The 17,110-nt window shown below is 41.6% G+C and overlaps 1 protein-coding gene across 3 annotated transcripts in view; it reads right to left on the bottom strand.

Annotated features, from left to right (window-relative positions):
- Positions 1-10,102: 10,102 nt before the first annotated feature.
- The window catches only part of TET2 (tet methylcytosine dioxygenase 2), a 67,961-nt gene continuing 60,953 nt past the window's right edge, over positions 10,103-17,110 (bottom strand). For all 3 annotated transcript variants that reach the window (XM_052681456.1, XM_052681457.1, XM_052681458.1), the window contains 3 exons: positions 16,725-16,862; positions 14,362-14,722; positions 10,103-13,108 (listed from right to left, as the gene is read on the bottom strand). In XM_052681456.1, the coding sequence (XP_052537416.1) occupies positions 11,703-13,108; positions 14,362-14,722; positions 16,725-16,862 (1,905 nt within the window). In that variant the 3' untranslated portion in view covers positions 10,103-11,702. The remainder of the gene's footprint in view (positions 13,109-14,361; positions 14,723-16,724; positions 16,863-17,110) is intronic.

Raw genomic sequence — 17,110 nt, 5'->3', positions numbered from 1 at the left:
AAGGCTGGCACAGGACAGGTGGAGGAGCTAGATGATCATAGACTAGTTAAACAGCTTACTCTTTACTAACCAAATAGATAAACTTGCAGGCTGACTGTATCCAGAGTAAGTCAGGCCATTTGACAACGTGTTATGCAGCTGTACCTGTCTTACTGAGAAAGATAGTGAAAAGGAGTGAGAGTGACTTCTGTGTACTGGCATTTGCTCCTGGGCTTTCCTCATCTCCTGTTTGCTTGTTATCTTAAAGTGTTGCCCCTCTTTCTTTCCTTAGACTTCCCAGCTGTAATTTGTTTTTATTAGTGATCCAGTCATTGTGCCATCTTTCAGCCTGAGGGAATTAGTCATTTCCAGACCCTTTCTTATTTTGTAATTTCCAAGGTGCCTTAAAATCAAGTGGAAAACCCTGCAGTTTGGGTGTGGCTACCCTGTGAGAGCACTTGGTGCTGGTGTGGCTGATGTGTGTACTTGCTTTTGCAAGCAGCACGAGTGAAGGTTCTCAGTGTTTCTCTTTTTATGCTTCTCTTCACGAGATGGACAGAAGGGCCGTTTCCATTCCCAGCCATTTTATGACAAGAGCATTTCTGTTAACTTGTTTACGTGTTTCAGGCAGTTAGAGTGGTGAGCCTGTTAGAAGAGTGGAGGCCTCTGAGAAGGTATGATGGCTACTGGAAAGCTGCAGTCAGGTGCAGCTGGTGGTCAGGTTTAAAGTGCTGAGATTATGGAGGAAGGAGGAGGTCTTGTTATTGCTGCATGAGAGTGTGGGCATCCTAAACAGACATAACAGCCTGCAGGAAAGTGGGTACTGCAGGAAGCAGCTTGAGGATTATCGTCACTTGACCTTCTTGTAGTCCCGCTGAATGTGGTGCCAGCTCTGAATACTGCACTTGGGCCTTCCCCAGTCAGTTTCTCCCCACTTGCTGTACATTCATCTGACACCCGTGCTTATGCTCTGTTCCAAGGGCATGTTCTGTCAGTAGCTTTTTCTGTGTAGGATTTACGTTCAGGTCCCTGCTTGCAGAGTCTGTCAGGTGGAGGCCTCTGTTACCAGAGGGAAACCTGGCCCTTGGTAGATTACTGTGATCCCTTTGTCTTGACCTGACTTCCTTCTGTGTTGCAACTGTTGCCTGTAAAATCCTACCAGCAGCAAGGAAGTGTTGCAATCCCTCTCCTCTCTGGCCTTCCCCTTCTTCCCCCTTCTGCATTATGCCAGTATTATGCTGATTTTCACAACTTGTTTTTTTTCTTTTAAGGAGGAGATTGAATTACACAAAGCTTGCTCCTTTTTCCAGCCAATCCTTTCTCTGTCCCAAATGGTACATTCAGAGTTTACTAGGTCATGTCTTACTCACTTGCTAGTAGTTACTCAACAAGAAGCACCATTTTGTATGGCTTGTGTGCATCTTGGAGTAAAAAGTGCATTTGGCCAGGCTGGAGTTCAGCCAAAATTGCATGATTACTGTATTACTTCTGACAAACAGGTGAAAGTACTTCTGTCATCATTTCTTACACCTTCATGGCTGTTCTGTAGTCTGCAGAACAGCAATGTTGGTTATGGGTAGGGTTGATGCAAGCTAGAGACCATTGTAATCATAGTGCTCCAAAAGTTTGACTTGCTTTTGAGGGAGGACCTCTGGAGATCTGAGAGGCTGTGGCATCATGAAAGGGTGAGAGGTTCAGTGCAACACTGTTAAATAGCTCTTGTATTCTGAGCTGGGCCTCGTCAGCAAGGCTCTGCTTATAGGAAAAATCGTGCATTTCATAAACTGTGTCTGTGTACCTATAACATTTCTATTTCAGGTTTTGTGGTGTGCCCTAGACTATTTTGGAAGCTCTCAAAAACTGTGTAAAAATGCTCTGTTTGTAAATTGCTGGGGAGAGGGGGTGGAAAAGGAAATGTTTTAGTAAGTACTGAAATAGGTGTTTGTGTAGTCTGATCTACAGTTGGTGTGCACTCCAGCTTTTCAAAGTGGCTAGCTGAATGGTGGATGGTTAATGGGTGACATTAAAAGAAGCTGGAGTGCCTGTGTTCTAATCATCAGGTGGCTTTAAAAGGTTTCAAGCTGTGCACTTAGAAAAACTTGCAAGGCTCCAAAACATTGTAGCATGTGTGGCCAAATACTCTATCAGCTTCAAGATATTGCCTCATTATTTCATTTTTTCTTTTAGACACTAGTGATGAGGGGATCAGAATAGAAAGAGTGGGGATTTGCTTTTCACACTCAAGGAGGTGAACTAAAGGAAGAAAATTTAAGTATTTTTGCTTCAAACTACCTCAACCCTGGCAGATAAGAGAGTGCCTAGGAGCTTTGGACCAGTGTGGGGTTTTGTTTTTTTTTGTTTTAGCCATCAAATACCTGATATGATATGATTGGAATAGAGTAAGAAATCATTGTGTATGGATCTCTATTGGGGGAGGGAAAGAAGCAGTCAGCAGATCTACATCTCTGGAGGTTTTATTACAAAAATAAAACAAAATTGTAGACCTGACAGCATCTTTCTTGTCTTCTGATGATGCAAATAGGATTGTGTGGTCGTAATGAAATATTTTATTGATTGTGTTATGAAAAATCGATGGGAATAGTTGCTGGTTGTCAGTTCTCTGCTGCCTACTGTGTATGCAGCGACAGGTTTGACTGCTCGCTATTGCGGCTGAGAAGAGAATACCTTGGGGTGCCCAATTACAGCAGCAGAGAGAGGAAATTCAGAAGAGTAATTTTGGCTTCCTTCATTGCCTTTCTGTTGTCCTCTAAGCAGCCGTTCCACTCCTTTCAGACTTCACAGCAGCAAGAGCACTAATGGCAACTGTGCAATTTTGACTTCTCGTGTCCATGTGATTGAATCAATGCTTTTCCTTCTGCATTTAGTAAAACAATTTTCCACGCATGCTGAGCAGCTATTCTTGTCTATACCTTCTTTGATATGGGCTAGATGAACTGCAGAGTTTTATAGAAAGCTGTCTCTTTCCTTTTTTCTTTCTCTTCTCCCTCCATTTCTTTTTTCTTTTATTTTTTATAAATTCAATTGGCAAACGAAAGGTTCACTAACAGAGTTGTTTTTAAGGGAAAGAAGCAGAAAAGTGAAGTGTTCTAATAGGGCTTATTTCATAAGGGCTGGAAGTGTAAAGCAGGGAAGAAGGACATTCGCATAAGCAAGAAAAGGCAATTGAGCTCTCTCAGTTCAAGGATACACACCTCAGGCCCTGTTACTCTAGCATCTGAATCCCTAAATTATTAATGTGTTTGTTGCTGTAACCTTCCTGTCTGGTTTGGAGCAGACTGGTACAAGAAAACTGTGACCTAGAAACCCAGTAACAAAACAAGGTACTTCAAGCAGGTTCTAAGCAGAGTAAGATGTTCAAGTCTGTAACTGTTATTTGTGTGTTCCCTGTTCACTTCCCCCTGCAGGTGATACATCTCTGTGACTTCTACAGACAACTGAATTTTGCTTTCATTCTTGCCCCAGACTGCTTAGAATGGGAGTCCCACTGCCTGGTTCATAAAGAAGTGTGACCTGACCCCAAAACAGAGTGTTCCTGTGCCCAAGTTGTGATCAGAACGTGCTCATTGTTCAGGAGAACTGAGCTTCCGATGAGCATCACATCTCTGCTTTGGCCGTTTTTAAAGCTTAGATGGAGGAGGGGAGAGCCTGGTGGGGAAGGTGCCTGCCTATGAAGAGAAGGGCTGGGGTCAAGCACTGTCACTGAGCTCTGTCTTTCATGTGCTCTTTAATATTAAGATCACATCCATAAGCAGAAATGAGAACAGGCAGTGAAGCTTACTACAAAGTCATGCTTTCCCTTAGGCGTAGTTCTCTCCCTCTGGTCCAGCCAATATATTATTGTAATTTAAACTGAGTGGCAGGAGCAATCTCATTCCTCCAGCATGGGGCTGTCTTGGACTCTCTGCCCCACCTCTTGTACTGAAGGCTTACATCTGTTGGCTGTAGTTTAAAAACAGTGACTGTACTTCCCCAGAAGGAACCTGGTTGTCTTTTTGGAAGGCGTTTGCAGGTTTGCTGGGCAGAAGATCCTTCCAGTCTCTGTGGCAAGGGGTCATGTGTAACATATAATGTCTCTCTTCATCTATAACTGATTGACCAGAGTTAACAGAACAAGCCAGAGTGCTGTCTGGCAAGTTTCTAACAGCAGGACTCTCCTTGGTTCAGACAGTGTCTACTCACTGCTTAGTCCCTGCTACAGTGGCAAGCGGGCAGGCATCAAATAGCGCTTATCTTTGGTTTGTTTTTATCAGCACAGGGTATAACACAGAAGCACTTCTGAAAGAGTGCAATGGTTTTTCTGGTGTGAAAGTTCGTATATTATGCTCTGGAGATTTACCTACAGGAAAATCTAATAGTCATATGTAGCTGGTGAGTACTCACCAGTGTCAGCAGTGAACTTCTTCCAGGAAGAAAACAGCTTCTAATATTCTCAACTGCTCAAACATCAGCTACATAGGTACTTAGTTATGTGAGTAGTTTTGCAGCACCTTACTATATATAAATGTGCAACAGAAGAGCATTTTCCATGTGCTCTCGGTTGTCCTGAGGGAAAGGCACACCTCCTCGTAGTGTTCATAGTCCTGATGCAGGTGAGTTCCTGATGTGCTGCTGTTGGACTGGCTGGTATTTCTTCCTAGGGTTGTGAGCAGAAGAAAGGTTGGTGTTTTCAGTGGGGCTGGTGTGTGTTGTGACAGCCTCAGTTCCTGTCTTACCTGGAACAGTGCAAGTGGAGAACTTGTGCAGCTTGCCTGAAGGTACCATGGAAGCATAGGTCAGTGTGGAAATGGGCTGCTTTTTTTTTTTTTTTTTTTTTTTTTTTTGCATCCTATGCCAGAGATCTTTGTGTGCTTTGGCATGAAAGAGCAGTTATTTTCATCTGAAGAAAGAGCTGGGAGGGCAGATGCCTGCAAACTGCAGCCCTCTGACAAAAGGCAGGCTTCTGGTATGGGGAGTGCTAACAGCAGAGCAGTGTGCAGAGGGGAGATTTTCCAGGGTTACCAATTATAAGTCACTTAAATTCTTGAAGGACAGACAAGATTAAGGCTTTAAAATTCTTCCTTATATGGGCCCTTTCAGTATCCTGCTGCAGAGGTTCTCCTCTGCAACATAGTAGAGATGTAACATAGTCTGGGCGCTTTAAACTGGGGCTGAAGAGCTGTCATGCAAAACAAATGTACTGGGGGTGGCAGTGGATGGAACAGCTAATAGATGTTTTCCCTTTGCTGGACATCTGTCACCTGCCCCCACGCCAAGTCTTTCTCTGTTTATAGCAAAGCATTTGTTCCCATTAATTAGGCCCAAATTCCTGCCGTCTGACCGACTTTATCTGTGCAAATGTCAATGGAGCTCAAACTGAGCAGCTGGGGAGATGGGCTGCTCACAGGAAAACTGCTGCCTGCTTTTGGAGAGGGAGAGATGGGGAAGTGCCGCCTCCTTCTAAATGAGGCGTGTTAGCTATGTCGATAATTGAGATGCAGCCTGGGAGCCCCAGGATACCACTTTCCCCGTCCCTTTTCAGAGCAGACTGCACTTTAAACCATCCCCTCCAGTTAAATCTCTTTACCAAAGTGGTCTGTATGAAGGCTTACATACAGGAAGATAATGGTGCTGTCATTTCTATAAATAATCACAACAGGAGCAGAAAAATAAGAGGGTGATGATTACGCCTGAAAATCTGATGAGGTTCCTCTTGCTAATGTGGTGGAAGCTAAAAGAAAGCTGAAGCACAATCACGAGCTGTTACTGCCTGACAGTGGGCTCCGTTTTCAGCAGTGACTGATGAGTGCATGCAATGCTTCCACTACATAAGAAGGAAGTGTGCTTACCGTGTGATAGTTTTCCTCCTGCTACATACTATGAAGTGTTTAATATGCTAGATGCAGCAAATGGAGTGGGAGAACTAGGCTCACCTTGATGAGTTTGGCTGGATCTGGAAGGCAAAAATGGAGCCCTCTCATGGCCTCCTCCGACAGCAGTATTTGTTTGCTGAGGATTAAACCCCATCTGTAAAATGCAGTGGAACAGTAAGTTTTCTCACCCTGCTCCGTCACACAGTGGCTTGAAGTGTTTTAGAATGTGGAAAGAGGGGAATGATGTGGCTGCATGTTCCCCAAGGCATTGTAAGGCTTTTGCATCCTGGAAAGTGATGCTCTGATTTAGCTCAGGCGGAGAGGACCTAAATGTCAGTGTTGTAAGCACTCAAAGCACTGACGTAAGGGGTAAACGCTCTGGGGTGGAGGGGGGTAAAGGAGTGGTACTGTAGACCTCCTTCCTACATCTGAAAGGAGCAAAGCTGGAGTATGCAGCTTCACGCCCTAGGTTTCTCTGATCAGGAAGGAATAGTAGATATTTAACAGACTTCTCCCCACTTCTTTCTTACTTTCTTACCTCAGTGTAAGTTTGCATTCCCCTCTAAACAGATTTTTTTTTAATCAGCAGAGCTTTCTGAGCTGACTTCATATGTAGCAATTATTCCTTCTGCAGCTGAGAGATGAGGAGTCGATTGACTTCTCTGCAAGGATCATTGCTAGTACAGTATTTGCCCTAATTAAGTAACTTAGAGAATCATTTACAGGTTAAAGGAACCCACTTAATACATAAGCTGAGTGATGAAGGGAGAGTTGTCACTGGTTCATTGGAGGAGGGGGCTGAAGCCATCAGTCCTCTGAGACAAAGTAGTTGGCTGCTGTATACCTTAAAATTGTTAGTTATGTTTGCCTTAGCTAAGTATCAATTGAGTATAGCAGGAATTTGACAGATGCGTGTTCTTCTGGAAGGAAATGTTACTATGCAAGTTAGATAGCAGACAATTAAGTCACTGCTGAGATGTGATACCTACCAATTTTAAACTTGGTGCTGCTAGACTATCAGCAAGCTTCAGTAAGTCTGGTGTGTGAAGGCTGTCGCACAGCGTGGAAGTCACCAAGGTCCCTGCCTTGCAGGGGCTCAGCCTTGGCTGGGAGCACACTGATGGCTTACCAGGGAGGGCTGCTCTGTTAGCAGCACCTCAGAAGCAAGATCTGTCATGCATTGCACTGAGAGCAGCTTATGTTAAAAGGCAGCTGGTAGGAATGTTCATTAAGGGCAGGGCTTCTTCCTGGGAAGGCTAGCAGGGTGATGGACCTTTGTCAGAGCCAACTGTCTGGTGCATTAGGAGTGCATCTGCACATGGAATAGAGAAACTGAGCTGCTGCAGTGGGTTAGTCTGCATCATGATGTGCCCATCTGGGAATATAATGAGAGCCAGGGGTGAACATCGTGGCTTTTTGGAATATTACATCTCCGGTTCCCCAAGACATTTAGCCATATAAATGCACATAGCAGGGAGGCTTTCCTGAGATGTATGGCATTGATGGATGGGGTAAAGCAGGGTTGACAGCAGGTTTGGGATCATGGGAGAAAAAAAAGCTTGAAAAGCATTGAAGTGCTGATTGCCACAGCAACATTTTGCAGCCATGGAGAGAGCAATTTCTGCCTCTTTCTACAGAAGAGAATGTTTCAGGCTTCTGTCACAATATCCCTTGAAGGTAAAGTAAGGGACAAGAAAATATGCTTTTGTCTAGTGCCCACAAGTGCAGCAGGTTTTGTTGTTAATTGAAATACTCTTTCTAATTGCTTCTGCTATTTCTCTAGATTGTTTGACTTAGATTATGCGTGTTTTTATCATTCTGTAGTTTCTTAATTCTTTCCTCTAGAGCATCCTACTGTTTTTTGGAGTAATTTGAAATTGAAGAATGCACAAGGGGATAGGAAGAAGTCTGCCAACACACCCAGCAAAGCCCATGGCACTCCCTTGCTCTGCCTCTCCCCTTGGCCAGGTGTGCGTTTGTGGCTGTGACTGGAGCAGCAGGGAAATTCAAGCAGTGAATGAGCCATGTTCCTCTGTGGTGAGGAGGGGGAGGCCAGCAGGCAGGAGTCAAAGCATGACTAGAAGTAAGCATGGTGCCCAGGTTTCCTGTTTGAGGGTCTCTAATGATGCATTTCATTGAAGTTTTTCAGCACTGCAGGATAGAGGTGGCTAAACTAGCGTGGTCTATGCTGCTTTGCTGAGCAGTTTGAGCTCGCTGCTCTTGGCACTCAGGAAAGGGTTTGTCCTGATATATTGGTCAATGTATTCAATTTCTGAACTGCTGATGTATGCAGTTTGTTACCCCCAGTGCTGTTTTAATCTCTCCAGGCTGGCAGCTTCCCCAGCCCTGTGAGCGCTGTCGCTCCCTGTGGGGCTCCTGGGCTGTGGTTGGCAGCAGAGCTTTTATTTGAGCACACTCCTGTTGTTATCTGATGAAAGTGGCAGTGAAAAACAAGGTTCTGTAAGACAGACTTAGAGTGCATTAAATAAATATAAATTTTATTAAAAACACCCACATCTCAGCGTTATCAGGAATGATATAATAATAAACAGCTTTCAAATAACCTGCATTACATTACAATACTTACAGTATTTATAACCATCCTCGGATTCTTTTTATAGACATACCAAACATTTCATGAAAATGAATGAAACTAAAGTTTGTTTGTTTTTTTTTTTTTTAAAAAAAGGAGAACATAAGCATAGAAAATGCACACAGAAGTTCATTACCTTAGTGTCAAACTGCTAAAGTTTCCTACACAAGTCAACCACTAGCTTTAGAAGTGAACTTTATACCACTGTGCGTCAATCAAGATGAAAAATTCATTCAAGTAAAGTTGACACCACTCAGAAGCATCTTCAAGTATGGCTATAGTCAACCTGATAATCCTATACAAGCAATTTTATGTCTGCTCTGTCATTCGTTCCAACTGAGGCAGGGTTCTGTACACCAAAGTTGCAGGTTGGGTATTTACAATACAGAAGTGATTCGCCACCTAAGCTTCCCGCTCTTGCTGCCAGCAGTTTGGCAAATGACGGTGCACGGCCTATTAACCAAACGTCTACTATGGATCGGATGGAGAATACAAAATCACCCACAGGTGAAGATTTATGATTTAATTAATGATTTAATTAATCTGACACACAACCATCATTAAAAAAAACTTTTTTAAAAAGGTGAAACTTTTGTTTCAATGCAGTGAGTAAAGTCACAGACTGAGAATTAAAAAAAAAAAAAAAAAGAGCAAAATTGCCATAATAAATATCTGACCATTAAACCCAAAGGCCTCCTTTGATTTCCTTGCGTTATTAGCTTGTGATTCTCTTAGATAAAATTTCTTTCAACCGAACTTAATCTTACAGTATATTGCACAAGATATATCTGGGACGTGGAGGTTTGCGTGTTTAGGGAAGCCCTTGTACAGACTGTACCTTTTTATATTCTCTCTTTCATTACAGTATCCGAGAAGCCTTCTTTAGAGAGTGACTTGAAAAACTCTAGCAAACAGTCACTTGCCAAACCCCTGCCTTACGTTTTTCCCTTTAATCAGCTCAGTGCATTCTACTTTCTTTTGTTTATTCATTTGAAACAGGCAAAACATTCTAAATCTCTTAAATGCTTTCATCACGATAAAAAGAGCTAACAAATTTACAAAATTAGTTTTAGTTACATCAATACATGTACAAGAGAAATTAGAGAAGGGATTCAAAAGAAAAGCATTAAATCCCTGAAGGAAAAAAGGAAACGGAACAAAAAAAGAAAACAAAAAACCCAAGAATAATATATTTAACCTACAACAGCTTTACATACACACAGGTGACACGTTGGCATAGGAGAACATGAGCTGAAATATCCCTGAATTTTTAGAACCAAAAAAAAAAAGCTGAAGTTCAAGTTACGCTTGCGAAAATGTCAAGTATTGAGAGAGGTTTTTTTTTGTTTTTTTTTTTCTTTTTCTTTTTTTTCAAAGGCTATTGGGGGAAAAAGATGGTATACAATATATAAACTTTCACACTCAGTTCAATATCCTATTGCCAAACTAGTGTTGAGGTATATGACAAGTAGGAACATCACTCAAACCTTTTAATGTATTTTAGCTCACATTATGATATATTTGTAGCAGGCTGAGTAGCACCATGATGTGAATTCAGCTCAAAACCCAAATATATATAGATTTAATATTTTTACAGTACTAAAATACTAAAGCATTGCGTTAAAAAAAGTCTTGTTTACAATTTAATTTACTATACAACTCTCCTGCTTTTTTTTTTTTTAATAGAAATTAATGATTTAAAACCACCACAGCAAGCCAGCTGCCTATTTTTTTTCTATTTAATCAACGGAATCACACAGAACTAACCCTGTTTCATTCATCTTGTGTAGGCATCGGTCTGCTCAATCTTCCTGGAAAAGAGGATGCTTGCACCGGGAAATGACTTGCACCACAATGTACATAATTATCAACACAAAAGCAATCTGCCATTCAATAGTTGAAGAGCATACAGATCTTTAAAAACAGCAGAAGCCCAAGCTAACTAGTTGTAGTCTGTTGCATGCTGCTAATTATTACCTGTGGTTAATATAAAACTCTTTCCTTAAAACTGTACATATTTGAGCAATGAACTTGTCATAATAATTGTAGAAAATAGTTTACAGTATAGCCGTGTGAGATGAGCACCAGAAAAACGTGTGTTTTGTGTACTGAAGTATTCCCTTATATCCAGTAAGCCCCATTTTTACCATAACTGACTGTATTAAAAATGGATATGTAGCCCACTAGCAGATGCATGGCTAAAACAAAAGTATTAAAAGCTTTTTTTTCTTTTTTATTTTAAAAAAACTATCTTTGTGTTTTAAAATCAAAGTAAACTCTTGTTTATTTTTCTTTTTTTAATGTCTCAGTACCTTAGCATTGATCAAGTTGCCAAGCTTAGGTAGACAAAGTGCTTTTGAAACACTATTTTAAAAAAAAATATCTCTCTATTTTATTGTCCTTTTTCAGGACTTGACTGGATGAGCAACATCCAGAGGTCCTCGTAGTTCCCATACGTTAAAAAGTCAGCTTATTTTAACACCAGGTAAATTCAATACATACACGAATGAAAAGGTCCTCCCTGTTGTTGAAGAACATTTGAATACATCATTGACATTTTAATTGTTATAAAGGCATTAACTGTTTGACTGTTAAAATAAAGACACCATTCTCTTAGATAGCACCATGGTTTTTAGAATATCCAAACAAATTCAGTGTTTTGTTGTCTATTCATTACGTTTTATATGTTATCTACTTCATTAAATAAAATTAAGAGACTAATAATACAGTAAAAACTGCGTGTTAAAAAGCCGTAATTCCAGTATTTCAGTACATCGTAGATTCAGCACCAGATGTTATTTTAAGATTCCTGCAGTTGTAACACTGCAGTATTATTTTTTAATAGGAATTTTTTTGCTCCTGTTCCATGACTACACAAACTTGATGACATTAAAAGTGGTCACAGATGTGCAGAACTGTAAGAAGGAAAAAATCCATTTGTAGGTTATCTCTTTCAGCAACGGGGCCAGCGTTTTCAAATGTAAATTGTGAAACACTTTGTTTTGTTTTGTTTCTGTTTTTGCATAGGATGCTTTGGTCTTGTTTCCTACATGCTATCTGTGACCACTTAAAAAATCAGTGGAAAATAAGTGCGCTAGCAAGATTACCTCTTTTTGCTGGTGTGCCGAGGCCTTTTCCACCGACGAGTTTAACGAAAACACTGTTCTCTTCCCCACCCTTGCCTTCCCCAAAACCTAAGTGACAGCTACCCTACTGACGAGTTGTTTTTTTCAGGTGAGGTAACCAACAAAGGTGTGAAGTTAGATGTATCTGTTGTAAGGCCCTGTAACCCGTGTAAAGGCATATGGAGATGTAGTTACTGTGGAGTCCGTGGTGACTGACAGTGTCCTTTGTGCAAGAGACTTGATGAAGCGCAGGTACGTTGGTTCTGAGGGTTCGTGCGGCTCAGCAGGCTCTCGCTTTGCTTTTTTGCCATAAGATTTCTGAGGCACGTGGTCTGGACCATATTTTTCACATTCCTCCTCCTTCTCTCTTGCCTTCTCAGCCATCTTTGCCTCCCACAGAGCCAGCCCGTGTTTTGGCTCGTTCATGCTCTTGTGCTGGTAAAAGACAAGGGATATTCTGGTGGGATGGTTCCTGTTGGGGTTTTTCAGGGGGGTCGTTGCGTGGAGCTCACGTTTTGCACACTCTATGAGAATTGACCCGTGAGATGGAGCAACTGCCACTCCTCCAATTTCCGGATCCAGGAAGCTCTGTTCACTATCTGACCAGACTTCATCGGGATCCTCAGCTTTTTCAGGATTCAGCACATCTGTTTTATCTAAACCACCTTGGGGTGTAGTCCTATCGTGGTTCTGACCTGGAATCGTGTTAGACAAGCCATTTACTGCATGTGAAATCATTTCACTATCCTTACTTTGGAGATGCAACGAATTAGGAGGACCGCTAAACATAGTCGAAGCAGAATGGTAGTCACGTGCTAAATGTGGAGAGGGTTGCACATGATGGTGTTCAGTGTTTTTACTCATGGAGGCATAGTCCATGCTTGGATTACTCAGACTAGATTTTAACCTTGAGGCAACCTCCATAAAATGACCGTCAGCCTCGTGGGTGGAGTAAGAAGAAAAAGACCCTACGTGGTGTACATTTGGTCTAATGGTGCAATTACTGAAAGAGTCTACCTGCATATTTTGGTTTCCGTAATTCAAGTATTTGGGACCAAAACTCTGGTTATTCCCAAACCTATGCTGGTATAATGTTTGAATGGGCGGTAGGCTTAGTTTGGACATAGGGTCTTGGCTCTGACAATTATACAAGTCCATGTGCTGATGCTGAGAAGGGTAAGAGCCCAAGTAAGAGGGACAGTTGTCCATCTGTATGTTTCCATTGCATTGATAGGGTGGACACTGGTTATTTTGATTTAATGATCCAGAATAAGGGTTCATGGGACTGGAAGAATTCAAATAAGACCCCGCAGGCTGCGATGAGGTGGTGTAGAGGTTCATGGGACCAGACCCTCCATAGGGATCTGAAGTGTATGAAGAGCCTGGATAAGCATTGGCAGGATTAGGCAACCTTACATACAGATTTGCAGAACCTGAACCCGAGTAAGTGTTAATAGCATTTGACTGAGGGTTGTTAGGGAGAGTACGCTGTGGATGCTGCTGCTGTTGTTGTGTCGCTGGTCCTGAAAGACGTAAAAGATCTGTAGATGTGAAAAGAAAAGAACAAGCTTTTTTCTTTTTTTAAAATGCAAACTTTATACACTCTTTTCGATAAATATAACTGATATTTTTAAGGAAAGGGTATCATATGATACATCAAATACCATGCCCTGAGAATCTGAAAAATTACCAAGGCTACTCTTCTTTTCTGGAATGCATCCAGTGAGATCAGTTGCTAATTGAAATGGGGAAAAGAGGACTGTGCAATCTGTTCAGAGTCATAAGCACAAAGTCTAAAGAGTTGAGTCATCACTTAAGTAGTGCGTGAAATGCAGCATCAAAGTGCTCACAAATAGCCATGCACAAGGTGACCTTCTTTTCCCCAAGAATAAATAAATAAATTATTCTACATCTGCATTAACAGAGCTGTCTCAAAAATACGTCTCCAGCTTTATGTAAAAAACAACAATGGTGACATTCACTGACAGTGATAACAGTTCAGTAACAGTGAGATTAACTGAAGACACAAGGAAAAATACATCATTCATTCAAGTGCAATGGGATAATTTAATGGTTAAAACCCTGGCCTGGGTCATAGGGCAGCTGACTTCTATTCATAGGTATCTCAGTGACTTTCTGGATAGCCTTGCATTTATCTCTTTATTCCTCTTGGTGGAATTTACTGTGATAATAGTCATGAACACCTCTGCCCAGGATTCTAAAATCTAGTGATGAGAACTGCCAGCGATTGTTAAGTGTGTTTTGTCCACTACGAAAACACCCACTCTGCTTTTTAGTCTCAAAGCAAAGTATATAAATATTGGTAAAGAGGTTAGGTTAGTCTAGAATCCACTGCAATTATGAGGTTCTCTTTAACAGCAGCAACAGTGAGTAGCGTAAATTGTTCTTTGGCACTAACATCACACACTTCTCTTCATGGCTTCTAGCACCAGTAGTTGTTTAAAGGTGCTTTGCAATATACTGGATGGCAAGGAACGTTTGCTGAAGCATGTGACCTCTACAGGGATTAGCTATTCAACAGTAAAGGATTTTTGGTGTGTCTTTTTTTTTTTTTTTTTTCTTTCTTTCGTTCTTTCTTTCTCCAGAGTTTTGGCATTCTAGCATTTATAAATATACAACATGGATATTTACATTCAAGAATTTTATTCAAGAATCGCTTTTTATTTAAAGTGTTCACGTGCTGAGAACAAATACTTTTCTTGAGGTTCACTGTAAATGACTGTAATTTCTAGGAAGCTTACCACTTACCACATGAACAGGTTCACATGCTTACCTGCTAGCTGCTTTGCATGACCCGCTGCCTCAGAGTTGCCTTGTTTGTTGCGTGCTGCAGCAGACTTGTCTCTTTCAGCTTTGCTAGACCCATTCTCCAAGGAGGAAAGCTTTTCTGCAGCTGCTTTCTTTGCTTCTAGCTTCCTTTGCCGGCACGTCTTAACCGGCTCTGCTAACATCCTTACTTTCCGACGAAAGGAGGTAAGGACCTGGATGCTGCCATTCCTCTTCTTCTCCTCCTGGCCTTCAGTGCTTCCAAACTCATCCACATCAGAGACTTTGTATAAGGGGAGCACGTGGAGCTGCTCATCTTCAGGTGTTTGGCCAATTTCACGATTGTCTTCTCTAGTTAGTGTGCAAACCTGTCAGAAAGGAGTATTAGAGTAACTCTCCCAAACCAGTCTTACAGGTTGCCTGAAATGCTAGCCTGTGTGTTTTACCTTGCCCTGGCATTGTCAGCATCAGCATCTGGCAAATTACTTGTAAGCTTTCTTTTTGTGCAATTTACACATTATCACAAGAAGTCACCAATTTCATTTCTTCCATTGCTCTGTTGGTCAGCGTAAATAGAAACACAAAGTGTAAATCTCTATGTTTCTTTTACCTGTGCTGAAAGGAGCAGTTATAGATGCGTATCACCTAATCTGAAACAAACAGTGTGGTCCATAGCACCAGGAGCTAAAGCAGTGAAAACTGTGCTCAGATGAAGATTTTTTTTTTACTACAGTAGGTTAACTAGGTATCTTATTAGAGGTAGTGGGGCATATAACGTACTGCCATTGTGCTTCACGTTCCCTTAGGATGATTTGCAAAGCAGCAAGTCATGTTAATACTGCATAAAGATTTTGGGAAGTTAGCACCATGTATGTTGTAGCATGCTTATTGTGTTAGCTCCAGCTAAAATGGGTATTGGAGAATATCTCAGTGGAGAAAAAGATGCTGATACAGACATACTCTGCAGTAAAATAATGGAATCAGCCAATCTTCTGAAGAAAGCTCAGCTAAAAATACATATTCTGTTGGTGGTGGTTGATTTTTCAATTAAGTCAGACCCTGGAAACAGGGCAAATTTAGTTGGTATTAAAAGAAAGTGGATAATCTCTTTGGTAATAGGAGCTGTGCTGTGAATTACTTCAAATCACAACTGAAGATTATTCAGACCTGAAGTCTGTTTTTTCCTCATGTTTACTCTGGCTGTATGGTCACAGAGAGAGTATGGAGGGAACAGAAATCACCCAGTACGTATTGAAAAACAGCCAGTTTTTCTGTTATCATTAGTGGAACCTTTGCTGGAGTGCAGAATGGAAAAGTGTAAAATGAGCGTAAGACTTGCAGACTTTACCCTCATCCCAAGCAGGAATGAAATCCACAGCTTTGAAAAGTCTACTTAGAAGAAAGTTATGGAAAAAAAATCATTTGTTTCACAGTTTCATAGAATGGCAGGGGTTGGAAGGGATCTCTGGAGATCACTGCGTGCAACTTAGTGCTAAAGCAGCTTCCTTACAGCCGGTCGCCCAGGAAAGCGTCCAGGGAGATCTTGAATATTTCCAGAGGAGATTCCACAACCTCTCTGGGCAGCCTGTTCCACTGCTCTTTCACCCTCAAAGTAAAGAAGTTATTTTCTCATGTTCATGTGGAACTTCCTTTGTTCCAGTTTGTGCCTGTTGCCCCTTGTCCTACACCTGGGCACCACTGAAAAGAGCCTGGCCCCATCCACTTGACTCCTGCCCGTTAGATATTTGTAAGCATTTCTGAGTTCCAATCTGTCTTCTCCAGGCTGAATAGCCCCAGCCTTGCATGCGAGATGCTTCAGGCCCCCATTATCTTTGTGGTCCTCCACTGGGCTTTCTCCAGCAGTTCCCTGTTTTTCTTGAACTGGGGAGCCCAGAACTGGACACAGAATTGCAGATGTGGCCTCAGCAGAACAGAGCAGAGGGGAGGATCACCTCCCTCAACTTGCTGTCGACACTATTTTTTTTTTTTCATTTTAATGGAGTAGAAGATATAATCCAAAGTAGTTGGATTATAAAAAAAATTTAAAAAATCAAGATGACAAATATACAACATTTTGTCCCAGGAACACTGAAATAGGCATTTCAGCCCTGCTAGAGTCTTCTTTCCATTGTCTCCATGGTTTCTCTTTTACTGGTTCTACATTAAACCTTTCTTTAATACCTCATAAGTCTCATTCAGTTAAACGAAAAATGATGTAGGGGGTAATAAGATAGCTCAGTTAATGCTTGTAATGTTTCTTTTTTTAGCAATCTACTTTATGTAATTATAAATTTAAAGAGACTGAAGATAATGAATTAAATGTATGAAATTACTGCTGGGATAAGGAGGCTGTGTGCATTGCTGACTTACCAGTGTACTCCCATTCTGCATATTGTGCAAGTCTCTGTGAGCATGAGCGCAGAAGTCCAGGCAGGCGGTGACCCCTGAGAATGGGCGGCCTTCTTTTAAACCCAGGCGGCACTCAGGCGCTCTGTGTTCGTACTCGATCTGGGGAAAGATGACAGGTATCACCACAGCCTGCCCTGGCACCCCAATATGTGGACGTAGCAATGAACAACATGCCAGTCTGCTGACACCTCTGCAGTGGTGACGTACAGATCTCAGGCAAATAAGCAGTTGTGTGGTAATTTCATGTGGTGTCTACTTTGCTCCTTGCTGCTCGATCCCCTGCTCCAGACTGACTCTGCTGTGTTGCAAAATTGGCCAATAATACTTTTCCTTGCATATTACTTCTA

Source organism: Tympanuchus pallidicinctus, unplaced genomic scaffold, assembly GCF_026119805.1.
Source record: "Tympanuchus pallidicinctus isolate F22 unplaced genomic scaffold, pur_lepc_1.0 scaffold2, whole genome shotgun sequence".
Lineage (NCBI taxonomy): Eukaryota > Metazoa > Chordata > Aves > Galliformes > Phasianidae > Tympanuchus > Tympanuchus pallidicinctus.
Note: the sequence above shows the minus strand (reverse complement) of the source record. Positions and strands in the feature narration are given on the sequence as shown.